Source organism: Ciconia boyciana, chromosome 18 (assembly GCF_034638445.1).
Source record: "Ciconia boyciana chromosome 18, ASM3463844v1, whole genome shotgun sequence".
Classification (NCBI taxonomy): Eukaryota; Metazoa; Chordata; class Aves; order Ciconiiformes; family Ciconiidae; genus Ciconia; species Ciconia boyciana.
The window spans coordinates 5,043,511-5,059,114 of record NC_132951.1 but is presented as its reverse complement, the minus strand read 5'-3'; the positions used below and the strand labels follow the sequence as shown (position 1 = coordinate 5,059,114).

The following is a 15,604-nucleotide window of genomic DNA, read 5'->3' as shown; positions in this document are numbered from 1 at the left end:
ATGGAGTTGGGAGAAGCCCATCAGCCCTCCAAGGCATGGCAGCAGAAGATGCTGGGGCTCTCCTAGCCAAGGGGGCTCAGACACCGGCCACCTCTAGCTGCGTTCTGGGGCTCAGGGCAGCCTCACCTGTTAAGCAGCAGGTCCAGCACTTGCTTGGTGGTGGCAAAGGCCCGGTAAGTGCACAGGAAGATGGTGACGTAGGTGGAGTCATTGCCCTTGAAGGCTGAGACCAGGTACTCCACCAGCTTCTCCAAGGTCCCAGCTTTTATTGTCCGCACCTTACATGTCTCGTAGAGGTTTAAGGCCGACTCATTCTCAAACTGCCAGGTAAGGAGCAGAAGTCAGTGGGCTGGATGAAGACAGACACATTCAAGCACAATCCCACCCGCTTCACAAGCCACTTATGGGTCTAGGCTGGGACCACGGACCCCCTACAGTGCCCGGGGCTCTCGTGACGGGCCTGGGGAAAGGCAAGCCGGGTCTCCTCTGACATCAAATACCAGCAAGTCAGCTGAGAAGACTTGAGCATTTGGGAAATGCCAGGAAAGGCCTCAAGGTTGCCGAAATCTAGATGCAAATCAGGGTTGCTCTATTTTGCAAAATGGGGCTTCAGCTTGTTTCCCCCATGCCCCTTGCTGCAGGGCAGAGGCCAGCGGTTGCTCCCACGTCCCTGCTCCCAAATAAATACATGATTCCCAGATAAGGCTTGGAAGGAGCCCCCTGGACAGGAGCGTATGGGGGAGCAAGAAGAGGGCAGGACATGGGCTGGTATCGACCCTGGCAAGCCCTGACATCAGGTCACCGTGTCTCTGGCAGGGAAACGTCTGAAAACACCCCGTGGCAGGAGGCTGGCGGAGCCCCCAGCTTACCCCCAGCCATCGCTGCCCTTTGTTAGCCGTGTGATGGAGCTGCACTTTCCGGAGCGATATGCTGTAGATCACACCATCCTCCAGCTCTTCTCCAATCTCCTGTGTGGAGCTCTGCACGGGAGGACAAGATACACCGTGAGATAAGGAGGGTAAAGCGTGGCAGAGATGCTCCTGCAGGCTCCTACAAGGTGTCCTGGCAAGCCAAAGGCAACAGCCGGCAGGCAGCGAGAGTCTCCCTCGCCTGCTCAGAAATACAAACTAGGCGACACCAGTCTTCCTGGCCAGCTTAACCCTGGGCCCACCCGAGCCTGCGCAGAGGCAGAGCTAGGACTTTGGGAAGGTGCTCTCGCTCTGCTCCGTGTCCCCTGGCTCCGCGTCTCAGCCCTTCTGCAAACCCAGGCTGCACCAGTGCCAGGTGCGGGTAGAGCAGGGACCCCTCGCCGGGCAGCGCGGGGGGCGGGTGGCAGCACACCCCCTCCCCAAGCCTTTGCCTTTCCCGTAAGGTGACATTGCCACCCGGTCTGACCGTAATCTTGGTAATCTGCCCCTGTGGGAGCTGAGCACCTCGGCGCACCTTTGGTAATCAATAATAACTGTGAAACCAAGCCGCCTGCGAGCTTTGGCAGTGCTGGCCATGGACACAAGGCAGAAACTCAAGGGGGGAGGGAGCTCAAAGCTGGGGCGAAACCCCAGGGAGCGGCACCGGGGTGGGCTCGGGCACAGCTGGGACAGGTCCCTGCACCCCTGGGGACAGGCACCTCCGGGCCACAGCCTGACCCAGCTATGAGACTCATGTTTCTGCTCTGGGGAGATGGAGACCACCTAAAATTTGGTAAGGAAAGAAGGGATGCTTCTCGGGGCAGGTCCCCAGGCACGTGCCTGCCCCAGCTCCCCCAGCCCCAAGTGCCAGCGCAGGGCTCGGCGGTGGCTCCAGCCCCACAAGGATAATTCGGTTCCCTCCTCCTCCTCTCTCACCACGCTCTGCTGAGTCAGTGCCTCTCTTAAGAGGATTTATCCAGATCCTTTTAAACACCGGGGGGTGGGGGGGGTGGGATCTCCCCCGCCCTCCATCCCCCACGCCAAATGGCGGGACACGGTGTAACACACGGCAAAACCCACTGCTCAGCAGATGGGGAAAATGCCCGAAAGCAATAAACCGGTTAGCAGGGGGAGGTGACCACACGCTGGGGTGCAGGGGCTCGGGGACAAGTGCCCCCTGCATATCACACTGCCAGCCAGGGGCCGGAGCCAGCCCGCAGCTTTCCCTGCAATCTGCCTCTCGGGAGCACAAAAAACCCTGAGCAATGGCAACAACGCAGGGCTCACCGGGGAAGAAGCTGGAAGCTGCCGTGGGGCAACCCAGGACGGAGCCCCAGGAGCGCCGCTGCTCCCTGCAAAAAATCCTCCTCCCAAACCGCTCCCCGTGAACGCGAGAACAGCCATACCCAGGGCCCTGGCTTCAGACGATGCTGCACATCTCAAGAGACACTGAGCAGAAAGCTCCGAACACGACCCTGAGCTGACGTATCGAACGTGCACCTAACACGCTCTTTAACCACCATCCTTTATCGTCACCATCGCAGCAGCGGTCACTGTGCTGTTATCGTACCCTGCTCAAGTCAGGTGCTTGTTATTAGCAAGGAATTAAGGCAGGGAACCACAGCCAGCTCAAAGAATAAGGGGAAAACTTTAAAAAGCCTCTCATTCATGGCTGTAATGAATGAGGACAGAGAATCCCCCTGGGCAGGGTTATTGGACATCTTCCTCACTTTCTGCTGAACCTGCGCTTCTCACTTCATGCCAGACTATCAAGAAGTTTGGTTCACTGAAGCTCAAGGGGTTGAGAGGCTCCTAACTTCGGCTGTGCTGTGAACATCAGAAGTCTTTCCTGGGATTCACTGGCTTCCAGACCAACGCTGACAGCAGCCTCACAAGGCAGTGGACAGACAGACACCTGCATTAGTCCCCCTTTTGTTCTATGCTCTGGGATAAATTATGGCATAAATTTATGTTCAAGTATAAAAAGGTCTGAATTTCAAGAATGGAAAAGGCACTCACTTACCAGCATGGCGTGCCCTGCGCCTTCCTAGACAGCGTGACATAAAAATACATCTCCCTCCTGCCTCGATAAATCCCCCAGGCCGACGAGGCTGGCTGCTGGGGGTAGTGCAGATCCGAGCCCAGCTTGCCTCCAGCCCAGCTGGCCCAGGCACCGGCAGGCTGGCAGCCCTGAGCCCCGATGGTTGGCACTACCCAGCCCGAACACCGACAGGGGCACGGACGAGCCCCTGAGCCCACCCCGACTCCCCGCTCCTCTGCAGCCTCATGTCACATCCGCGCTGGGAGCCCCGCCAGAGCAGCCACCCATGACATTGGCCCCGGTGCAGGGAAGACAAAGCCATTTAAACACGTCAGCGAGGGGAAGGTGAGCTGGTACGTAGCTAAAGGCACTGGCAGCCGAGAGCTGGGCTTCTCCCCCATCACCTCTCCATCTCTCCACCAAAAGCTCACAGGAATGAGGTGCTCCTACGCCAGGTTAGTCATCCCCGACCCCACAAGCAGAGATGCCTTAGCTGGGAACTGGGGGCTCTGGCACAACCTCGGGAGAGAGCTGCTGGCACTGCTCAAGCCTCTCGATCAGCCACCTACAGCGATGCGACCCCACTCGATCCCCAGTCAGCCAAGTTGTCCTTCCTCCACCTATAGATGCTGTTTCCAACAAAAAGAAAGAAAAGCTATAGGAACTCTGCCCAGTTTGTCCACGGAGACCATCAGACCCTGGTGCCCACAGCTATGTGCCGCCCTCCAGAAGTGACAGCAGTAGATGGCTCTTCGGCACGCAAGCCCAGTGCCCAAGGGGCAGTGATAGAGAAGGGGCATCGCTACCAACGGTGCTTCACATCAGCTCTCCCGGGGTCTCTCCCAGTCTTTATCACCCAACCTGCAGATCAGCCCTACCCTGCGTACCTTCCAGTTATGCTGCCTTTGGGCTGGAGGAAAGCTCTGGGTCCAGCAGGACCAGACTCCTGTACAGTCTAACTCAGAAAAGAGATTTGGCTGGGCAGCTGTAAAGCTCAGGCACAAATATCAATAAAAATCAAATGCTTGTTGAGATGCAGTTAAATTAATAAAGAAATCAAATCATATGGGAGGACAAAATGTCCAAGGATCAACCATGAATCATTGGCAGCCTCTGTGCAACTACAGTGGAAAGTGTTGCCATAACTGTGCAGGGGTTTTCACCCTGTGTTTTGTGTCACGTGCAGAGGATACGCCCGATTTTGATGTGCGTAGAAGCAAATTTCATTTCCTTCCTATATCCAAGACTGTCAGATTCATTCATTTTTTGTCTTGCTGACTTGTGCGATATCCCCCAAAGTTCCCCCTTTGCAAACCACATACAAAGTACGCAGCTTCCCAGCGGTCTTCAGCCAGGCTCATGCCAAGAGCCAGGCGAGCTGCTACACTGGTACATTTTAAAATTTGGCTATTTATATTCTGCGTGAGCTTCCTCTTTCCTACCGCTGCTTCTCCAAGATGCTGATTGTGCATTCCGCCCATGTTGGTTAAAAACCAACGAAGCAAAAAGCAGCAGCAGGATGGAGCCAGCGAAGTCCCGCTCCCAACACCTGCACCAAAGGCACGTTTCTGCCTTTGCAAACAAGGAGACACAGGGTGGGAGCAGGGCTGGGAGAGACGCAAAACCTTGAACCGTGGCTTATGTATGTGCCAGCCAGCAAGAACGCTCCAATCCTAAGTCTGGCACTCACACCAGGATTTCCAGCAAGTCAACCAAAGATGAACGTCTTCAAAATGGTCTCTAAAGAGCTCTGCCAGACAAGTGCTGGTAAATATTACTACAACAGCTACTGCTCCCCGTTGCCTGCCCTACACATCTGGAGTTTTCTGCCCCTCATAGCAGAAGGGAACACAAGGTGGGCCTCAGCTGGCACAAAGGCAGCCCAGCACCCACATGCAAACCCTCCTTCACCAGCGGTTCAACCTGAGTAACCGAGCACCGCACCATGGCAGAGATACAGGTCAACAGTCCCTTCCGCCTACTGCATCGCATTGGTAGAAGAGATGCGTCCAACAGGCCCAGACAGTGCTTTAAACGGCTGCAACAAGATTCAGCAAAGCTTTTCTGTGAAAGCACTAACTTTGAGCATGTTGATGGTATGGCATTTGCACCTTCCACCAAACTCATACGGAAGGAACTCAGCACCCCGGAAAGTGAGATCCAACGCATTTCAAGATGGGCACCAAAAAAGGGAAGACATAGAAAATGACCATTTGACCATGATTTCTCCAGCTCAGTGTGCAATCCTGCTCCTCTCCATACAGCAGGAAAAAGGCCTCTCGATGGAGGTGCACAAGGAAAAACCACATGTTTAACTTAGGGGTATCAGACGCCCAGTTCTGCAGAGTTGGAGGCTTTTGCCAAAGCAGCCGTAAGTGAACTCTGCAGGAGTTCATCCCCTGAAATATGAAACTGGAGGTCTGCACCAGATGGCTTGCCTGGTTTTAGAGACCGCCTCTTCCAACTGCAGATAGCCCCAGGCTGCGTGAGCAACGAGTTCCCCACTGACAGTTCAAAGCATTTGTGACTACACCGGGGAGGAATTCCTGCTCCGTGCAATAAACTCTTCTACTCTCTGGTGAATGTTCTAGTACACGGCATGGCGTTGAACTCCACGTCTTCACACGGAGGTTTAATAACGAGCTGTAAGATGTAGCCAAGATTCGTGAGCCTGGAGGAAGGGCTGCAGTGCGAGGGACCCTTGCAGGAGCCAGGCAGAGAGCAGCAGGGAATCTGCCTTCGTCTCTTCTCATCGGCTGAAGGGAGGGGAAAATGCAAAAGCCAAACAGCAAAGCAAATATTGGCTAGGGATCTGCATTTTAGAAAGTGTTTGAGATCAGTCACAAAGGTGGTTTTAGTAAGACAGGAGTAAAGTAAAGGATTAAGTGTGAGCATGACAGCATCCCTGCACGTTACACACAGACAATTATTCAACAATTACCAGGTCTTAAGAGCTCTGGTCCCACGTGCCCCTGGGTTAGCACATTGGCCTCCAAAGACACAAAATAATGAACTGTTATTGGAAAAAGGTATTAATTTCAGCACACGTGGAAGAGGCAAAACTGCTTAAAGTGCTTTTACTGATGCTCCCTGGACAACAGCTGCTTTAAAGATCAAGATGTTCGTGTTACTCTGTTCCCTTTCAGCTGGGCTGCACAAAATGCCTCTTCCACAGGCAGGTACAACACAGCACCGAGAGTTTCTTTGCACCGTGATTTCCAAGGACCGCTGCTACCAGCCACAAGAGAGAAGCAGATGCTAGCCCTGCCCATGGCACATCCCCGAGCTGGGAACCTGAGCCGGTTGGGAACTAACGGTCTCGCTGGCTAAAGAGACAAGAAAAGGCAGAGCTGAGCCTCAGAGACATCACCAGTAGTTTCTCGTTGAAGCTCCACATTTGCACAAGTTCAAAAGGACCTGATGAAAGCCGGTACAGCCAGAAACAGAAAGTGGGGCTTTGGCCTTTACAATCCCCAGTCCCTTCTCAGAATAATCCCTTCCCATCGGCAACGGGAAATGTGCCTTTCCAGAAACGAAAGAAACCTGCTCCACCAAGGACCACGTCCTCCACGCTTGACACAAGCCCTGAGTTAACTTTCGTTTCACTCCCAGGAGCAAATCCCGCACTCATGCAACAAACAGCAGCAACTTTGGGGCCTCTTATGTAAACTGAAGCGTACAACATTATGTAAAAGGAAATAGGAAAAAAGCCACCCCCACCTAGTGAAAGGAAAACGACTGCAGTTCCGTGAACCAAAGACCGCAAAAGCAGAAGTACCCTCTTGTCCTACACATCCAAAATAAGCGCATGCAGCAGAACACCCTTCCCCATGGGGACTTCCAGGCAAAAAGCCCCGCGGTGGATGTTCCCCCACAGCTCCGCCGGTCAGGATCGTCCCGTCCGCTCCCTCACGTTCATCAGCAGTTTCTTTCCCCCAGCCATTCTCAGGAAGGCTACAGAGACTACCCAAAGCTGGCGAGGAAGCTGCCAAGTATCCCCCACGTTCAGGGGAAGGAAAGGTGCCCTGTGCTAGCACCTACCTACGCCCGGTGACCCACGGCACGTGCTTTGGATTAGGAGCCCCATGGAGGGCAGGAGCACTCCTGCTCCCAAATGCCATCCCAGCAATGACCATGGTGGCACTGGGGTACAGTGGTTTCCGCCGGCCACGGGCAGGTTGACCTCCTGCCGTCTCCATTCTCCCTGCGCCGTGTTCCCATTGCTGCTGATGGAGCTCGAGTCCCCTGCCACGGCTCGGCTGCCCCCAGCCCCTGCCCTGGGTGCTGCTCCCTGCGCAGAGATGTTAGGTGGATGGATGTGTTTCCTCCGGTTTTCGACACTCTGCCTGCCGTCCTGCCTGCTCAGAGCTGCCTCAGACCAGGACCAATTCCAACAGCCCATTACAAAAAAACAACAAAGGGGGAAACAGGAAAATAAGAGAAAAAGGGCCAGAAGCGAAACTTAAACCCACTGTGAAAAGGGGGTGTTTTTGCCAGGACAGCAAGACAGTGGTGACAGCTGAGAGCCTGTTCTCACCCCATCAGCCGCTGGGCTCTGCAGCTGGGCTTTCCCGACACCCTTAGCTCCGCTTTCGCTCTGCTTCAGGTGTTCCAGCAGGGAGAGCTGCACCCAGCACCCACGGGGATCACCCAGCGCCACGCGCTCCCAGGGAGCAGGACGGGGCAGAGGGAGGGGGCACATCACCCCATATCTGCCTCTTGTGGGGATTTTATACCTCCTCCCTCGGCGTCTGGGGCTGCCCGAGACAGACAGCAGGTCTGATCATGTGTCCGCAACCTAGAGGGGTTAGAGACAATATTCAAAGGCAGCCTTCTCCACCCTCACGGCTTAGGAAGAAGAGAAAGCAGCGGCTGGCAGATCGGTTGCAAAGGCATCTTGTGACTCGCACGCTGTGAGTCAGTGGCTGGAGTGAGGATTAGGAGCTCAGCACTTGGGTCCAGAAATGAGACAGAGCAGATACACAGGATTCCTCCCCCATGTGCTTTTGTTTTGCTTTTAAAGAAAACTAAGAGCCTTCCCACACGTAGAAACTTTTTTGCTCTTTTTATGGTCTGGAAATCAGGAGTCAAAGATGTGCAAAGACGCTCTGTGTCCACTGCATCCCCCCCGGCCTCCAAGGGGGAGGATCAGGCCCCCTGATGCAGGGGGAGCTGCAGGGGCTGGGGGATCAGCGTGCCAGGGGGACTCCCTGGGAAAAGCAAACTCCATCTGCAACTGGCAGAGCCAGAGATGCCAGAGATGACTGCTTAACTCCAAACCCCGTGTTTCCTACTCCCGAGAGTATTTGAAGACCACCAGCACCTCTGCCTAGATGTTTGCATCCTATGTGAAAGCACCGCCAAAGCAGGACTTCCCTCGTGTTCCCTACCAGGGGATGTGCCGGGAAGGGCTCCCTTCGCAGGCTGCTGAAGGTTAGAAGAAAACTGAGTGCAGCAGGTTTTGCTTCCTCTCTAAGTTGATGGCAAAAAGATCCCGCCGACACAGCAGTTCTAGCTCTTGCTCCACAGTCCTTAGCTTTGTGTTCGTGATCGCTTCGGTGTGCGTTTCAGCAGCATCCATGCTCAGCGCCAACGCCTACGCAGAGTCAGGCTTGCGTACGAGGGACGCAGCTGGCCTTCGCTTACAGAGCAACTGCTCCGCTACAAACTCGCCTAGAGCCCGGAGGGTAATTACTGGAAGTGAAACCAGAACGACATGACTGGTGACAACCGGTGTATAAAAAAATTAATACCTATTGCTCTGTAAGGGTAAATAAAGATCGAGTGGTTCATAGTAAGTCATTTCGGCCCAGAACAAAGGTCTGTATTTTACCAAGATGGAACAGAAAAATCTGCAAAAAACGCAACAGAAACAAGTTCAAAAATTGATTATTTTTGGTGTGTGTACAGTAGCACCTGTAAGTCACATGCAACATGACAGCTCTATAATGCCTTGTTCAAACGCAAAGAAAAACAGGGTGCGTGTCCCGAAGAGATTGCAGTTCAAGCCTGATCTAATGTTACTCTATTGACTCCACTGCTGAAACAGGGCCCTTTTGCACCAAGTGTGTTATTTCTGCAGCAGCAAGAACTGCCATACGTATTTGGAAAGGGATGGTGATTAGGTTGGCATTCAGAGCTGACGTACCTTGAAACCGATTGGTATGCTCATTCCTGAAATGTCAGTCATGTCTTAACACATGTTAACCAAAAGACACAGACTTGTTCGTTGTTGCATCTCCAGGGCAATGCTTGTCCCTTGCATGCATCAGCATTGCAAGCTAGTGAGTTCATCTACCCCAAAAGTCAAGTCTTTACATTCTCAGAGACACAAAGCCTTGAATAATTCTCCTGCTCTCAGCTCGTAGCCCATGTGCCAGTCCAGACAGCCAAAAAATTAATTTTAAGAAATATTAGCTGCTTTAAAACCAGCTTCTTTTGTCAAACCTCCCCCTTGACCCCAGCATGTACCTGACCTGCATGAACGAAGATCATACCTGGGCACACACCTGCAGCACGAGCAAGGCACGTGGGATATGCAGAAAGGGCAACGCAACAGTGACAGCTCCAGCAACTGCCGGGCGTGAAACATCAGCCCAGACCCAGGAAGCGGCGTTCGGCCCCCCATGCCATGCTGCACCATCCCACCGGCCCCACGCCAACATTCCCAGGGAGTTTTGCCACACGCCATTCCCGAGCAGCCTGGATAAGCTGTAAATGACTGCCTATGCAGTAACCCACCTGCTGTAGCTTGCAGAGGGAAAGAGAAAGCAAACTCCTATCTTTCTGTAATTTTGAAGGTGCACAGATTGGGGTGGACAAATTGGAGGCTGTCGAAAAGCCACATCCCTGTCTGTCTGCAGTCTGGCTTACGGTAACTGTGCCATCACCCTTCGTTTCAATTTCAACAAGGTTAATTTCGATTTAGCTCAGACACATCCTTAGCTTAGATAAGCTGAACCAAAATAAGCCCTCGTGAAATAAATGTGTCCACCCATGTGTTTACACTGCCTTACGTCAACTTACATTCCCTCCATTAAAGCTGGTGCGATTGAAGCGTGGGCAAAGCTGACAAGCCCAGACCTCCTGGGCACCCCTCCCCAAAAGCCCATCACCCCAGCCTGCGCAGAGGAGGATGCCCAGGGGGCTCCGGATGCCCCCGGCCCACCCTGACCCCGGAGCAGGGCAGGCTCGGGCGCTCTCCCAGCCCGGTTCAATGCCACCACTGTGCTCCTCGGGGCCGGAGAGGGGCTCGCGGTGCCGGTAGTGCAGGAATGGCCTCGCCGGATGGCTTGCTCTTTGTGTGCGTGTCTGCATCAGGGTGACCCAGTAAACAGCTGAAGCAGAGAAAATGCAGGAACAATCCAGTGCAGGGAGGCAGCGAGGGGCTGCTGGTGAAAGGACGGGAGGAATAAATGTGAGCCTTTGTTCTCCGGCCGTGCCCCTCACGCCCGACTCCCACCCCGGCTGGGATGACGTAGGATGCCTCCATTTGCTGCCGGCGTGCTTCCCAGGCCGCCCTGCGCGGAGGTCCAGGCTGAGCCCATCTCGTCCCAGCCTCCTCCTGACACCCGCAGCCCCAGCGTGTCCCACCGCATCCCAGCTGCAGGTCTCAGGCCATTCCGGTTGCTCCAGGGAAGGGCTGGGAGAGACTTTCCTCTTGGATGGTCTTCCCCCTACTTGCTCCCCTCCCTGGGGCACCTGTGGGATGCTGGAAGGGGAAATGCAAGCACTTTTGCTTTGTAATCAAGAAAAATTTCACCTTCAGAGCATTACTTAAATAGGTATCAACGAGGCAGTAGGTGCTATATAAGCAGGTACAGAGGCAGGAGTCAACAAGCCAACACCTGGGGGGCCTGCAATCAGGATGCTCACTCAACTAAGTCTGATTTCCACAGCTGAAGCAACTGAGAGCTTAAGTTTAATTGGCACCTTTGGGGAGAAAACAACTGAAAAAAAAATTAAAAAAAGAAATCCAGCTGTTGTCAAGTGCCTGAACACGCCGGGAGCCCAAGCAGTGAGGTTTGGACCTGGGCCCTGCCCCGAGCGCTGGGTGTGCCAGATCCTGCGCGTCCAGAGGGGTGGAGAGCGGCTGTGGTACGAGGAACGCAGGTGTCCAGGCAGGGTGCGGGCAGCCGGGGTGGTGGGATGAATTCCCTCCCCAGACCCTCAGCCCTGCACTTGTAGGTGCGGGTCCTGCCATGGACCGTGTCCGAGCACCAGCCAGAGCGGGACCTGCAGGCAGCCAACCCTCCGTCAGCTGTGAGCCAAACCCGGGGGGCGGCAGCAGCTTCACGCAGGGTTGCTCCATTTTCCCACCTACCCTGATTCAGCACAGACTTTGGGGACTATGTTTTCTCCCACCGCTTAAGACCTTTTCCAGCAATGGCTGATGATGAAGGTGTACCAGTGTCTGCAGCAGCACACCTGCGTCTGCTCGGGGACACCGGGCATCGGGATTTCAACCTGGCGCTGGGTCACCACAGGCATTTGCAGGCAAGCATTCCCTCACGTTACTAGAGCTTTCGTGGCAGGTAAAACACCACACAAGTAAGCCTCTTCCTCCTGGCCACAGCACTTCGGCGAGCCAGTACAGGCATGCTCCTACCCTGACTCGTGTTCCTGCCACCTTGCCCCGTTCATCCCCTGGAATTACCAGCCACAGGTGAGCATCCCCACAGCTCGCCCTCCCATTTTAAATTATTTTGGGGGACAAACCCTGGAATACCCAAAAAGCTGATGTGCATAACGACCATAGGGCAGCATCAGTGCGAAGAAGGCAGAGGTGCCCACCTTCCTTCCCTAGCTCCTTTCCTTTGAGGTTGCCTGGACTAAGACAGGTCAAGCCTCAAACAGCCCCACCCTCTCAGAGCTGAGTTTTGCTGAGGAACATGCTGAAATCCATGGGAATAAGGAGTGGGAGAGACAGAGTTTGTGGGATACCCCCCCCCCCCAAGAAGCACCTCAGGGAATAAGTCTTTGTTATGACACTGGCCTGAGCCATAGCTACGCTCTGAGTCACCCCCAGCGTGCTGCGAGGGAGGGACCAGCCTGGCCCGTCTTAATGCCAGTTCTCAATGTTGCAACCAGGACTGAATCTAGTAAACCGCGTTGTCTAGAAACCCAGTAATCACAGTGACAGTCACCAGCAACGGGCACTGCCGCCACAATGCTCAGCATGGGGATCCGGCCATGGGGTCCTGACGAGCAGAACTGCAGCTGCGACCAAATATCCGTTTAAAAAAAAAATAATCAAAAGCAAACAAATAGCAGTATTTGGAGAAAAGCTAGGCTGTTTTAAGATGATAAACCAAACTGAGCATTAGCCTTGCTCTGAAAAGCCTGCAGTGATTGTTGGGGTCGCAGCATGGGAGAAATGGGGGTGACACCATCAGCCCCAGTTCACGCCCCCCACGTGCTCCAGCTCCCGCAGCTCACTGCCTCTGCTGCTGCTCCGACGCACAGAGCCAGACCTCGCCGGCACCAGGCCACCAGCTGAGCCTTTCAGGCAAGTGTCTTTGAACAAAATCCCTGGGGTTTTGGCCTAAACTGGAAGGTGAGGTCCCAAACCCCCCGACCACATGAAGGTGTGTGCTTCAGCATTCTTGTTCACTTCCCACAGCTGAGTTTTCACCCTGCCAGTCTTGGGCAACATGCTTCGCTTTGCCCAGCTTGGCTAAATAATGGTTTCCTGAAGTTAGTTCCAACTAAGAAGACAAACCAAACCAAACACATCATTTCACAAACGAAAACGCCGTCTCGAGCAGGGAGCCTAGCACAGGCTCTCAGCTTGCGAGTCTCCATGGAGACCCAACCACTGCAAAGAGCAGGGAAAGGTTGTGTGGTTTTGCTCCATCACATGAAAAGAAGTTCTGGTAAGACGAGTAAGCAAGCCCTTTGAAAAGCAGGTTTCCACACAGGCCCTCAGCTCAGCTACTGTTTGTTACAGTGTGGTTAGCAGAAAGAAAAGCCGCTCTAAAAATAATGCCTCAGCATTCCAGATGAAGTTGCCTCCGATGAGTTTCCTCTCCAATCTGCTCTGTTTGCAAGTCAAAACAACTTTTTCCTCCCGTCAGCTCTGAGGACTCGGCTGGTGACTGGCAGCTGGAGCATCTCCCTCCTGCCTCCGCCGACCCCGGGGCTCGCCGGGCAGCTGTGCCCACCCCGCTGCACGGGCACCCAGCACCCCACATGCGGAGCAGGAAGACGCCCTTCCCCATCCCAGCGTGTTTCTGACAGCAGGGCTCATCGAAATCCAACTGTGTAATGAAAACAAACTTGCCGCTGTCAAGCTATGCAAGTGAAACCGGCCACGCATGTGCCTCTGCATGTGCTTAATCTCCACTGACATTTAGCTGTCGCATAACTCCTGACCCTCAGGTATGTTATGGAGAGAAACTCGTGGCGGTTATCTAATGTAAAAGCTCTGCCTTATAAGAACCCGTACCAACGCAGCCTCGGGAAGGTAACCAAAGACTTTAGAGATTATTTGCATAACATCATAAAAACAAAACAAACAAAATCACATGGAGAGAGACAGAGGTTTTGGGTGCTGCAGAGCTGCCACTTCATTGCACCGGAGACCAGCGTTTGCTCACTGCAGCCCATGTGACGGCACGGCCCACGCAGGGATTTAGGAAAGGACTTTCCTGTCGCCTCTGGGAGAACTGTTCCCCTGTGTTAGAAGAACAAAAGGCCCATCCACAAAAGCCTTTCTGCAAACACCAGATTACATATGAGAGCAAAGCCACTCCTGCGCTAGCCCGCAGCGTGCGCTCAGAGCAGGCTGGCCGTGCAGCACCCTTGCACCTCTGCCCCTGCTCCGGTGCCCTCCCCGTGTCTCCATTCAGGCGGCCAGCCTGCGAGGCAGAGCCCCCGGGAGCAGCTGGGATTACTCCATGCCGGAGCTCAGCGCTCCCTTTCCCCAACGACTCGGGAGCAAAGTCCAATGCATCTTTACTGGAGCTCTGTGAGCCACGTGGGCTGGGGCTGCTGTGATGTGCAGGTGAGTCCTCACATGGGGACAGGAATGAGACAAACCAACAACTGAAGTAGCCAAACAGCTCAATTCTTCCCCTGCTGCCCGTTTTCCCAGGCAGGCACGCTCCAGCCAGAGGCCGTGACACACTTTCAGTGTGATCCGTAACAGGTCTCCCTGGGCACCAAGTCCCTCCTCATAAGAGCCCTCATGCCAGCCTCACCTTGCAGCCTACAGGTGCTTCTCGACGCAAGTGAAGGTCCCGCAGACCTCTACAGCAAACGACACACATTTTGGCCAGGCTAAGGATGCTGCTGTTGGGTCTAACCCAGCACCACACACACTGACAGCACGGGATGAATAGGTTAATCTATGGAGGGTATGAGTCCTACAACTCAACTCTTTCCCCCCCAAGGCCCAAGTGATGCTTCAAATCCTGACCCCCCTCACGCAGACCCCGCAGGTGCCATCCCACCAAAGCAATGCACAAACTCCGACCCGCCACGAGCTGCGCTGGAGCCCCCCGGGCCCCCCGCCAGCAGCTCGGCCAGCTTTGTATCCAAATCCCGCTCCTTAGCAACGACATTTTTTTCCCCCCTCTTGCTGGGTCCGTGGGAGATGAAGAAATATTTGAGAACTGAAACAGCCCTGCTGCAAGTATATATTTAAATAAAAGGAACACGGCTGCTTGAAAGCCAGTCACTAGGCAGCTCTGGAGATAACGGTGTGAGAGAAAGTACACGCAGGGGATACCCAGCCTTTAAATGCGGTCTAGAGTGACCTAAATAAGCTCTCTGCTCCTTCAACTACACGTCCCTCGGGGGACAGAGTGGCTGGCAGAGAGCTGGAAAGGGTGATGGCGGAGCCGCTAGTGGTGAAGCCCTTCCTATGGCCGGACCAACTCAGGTTGGTGGCCTAAAAGCAGGCCATGCTCTGGCCCTAACTGTGGGGTGCTCACAGCCAACCCCCCAGCTCCGAAACAGTGGTGCCAGCTGAGCGAGACCCGTCCCTGCAGGCACAGCTGGCCTGACGCTCTTTTTGCTCATTCCACCCCAAACCCGGGCACGCAGAAGCATGGAAATCCTCTGAGACCGCATTTAGTTGCCCCTGCCCGGTAATCCCACCTCAACCACTAGAAAACAGATGGCTGTAGCAGAGCAATAGTGTGATCTGGGGGGCCTGGAGCGCCCCGAGCTGCAGCATGGGACCTCCTGCCTGCCCCGTTGCAGGGAGCCCCGGGAGCGAAGCCGGGGTGTGGGCTGCCTGGGGAGGGGTTGCCCGTCCAGCCTGCAGATAAACAAAGATTTCAGTTTCCAGGGCTGCCAGTCTGGTACTAAATCCACTAAAGCCTCAGCGAGATCCCAGTATCAGAGGGTTTCGCACCCCTACGGAAACATGGCACAACAGCCTCTGAGTAACACAATCGCTATACAAACACACTGAGAAACCTCTCTCCAGCTTCTCTCTAACCATACCAAATAATAATAAAAAAATCCCTCCCACCTCTGTTATTCCCCTCCTGCAGCAGCCACCAACAATCAGCATCTCAGCCTGCTCCCGGCCTCACCGCCGGCTCCAAACCCTACTGGAAGGGAGCCAGAAGGTAGGTCCCCATCCAAGAAATACCAACAGATGATGTTCATCTGTCAAATTGCAAGGGGCATATCAGGTTGTGCC

At 54.4% G+C, this 15,604-nt stretch overlaps 1 protein-coding gene across 4 annotated transcripts in view; it reads right to left on the bottom strand.

Moving 5' to 3' along the window:
• Window positions 1–15,604, bottom strand: part of RALGDS (ral guanine nucleotide dissociation stimulator) — a 63,134-nt gene that overhangs the window by 7,824 nt on the left and 39,706 nt on the right. For all 4 annotated transcript variants that reach the window (XM_072883376.1, XM_072883377.1, XM_072883374.1 and 1 more), the window contains exons 2-3: window positions 870–980; window positions 127–320 (exon numbers count right to left, since the gene is read on the bottom strand). In XM_072883376.1, the coding sequence (XP_072739477.1) occupies window positions 127–320; window positions 870–980 (305 nt within the window). The remainder of the gene's footprint in view (window positions 1–126; window positions 321–869; window positions 981–15,604) is intronic.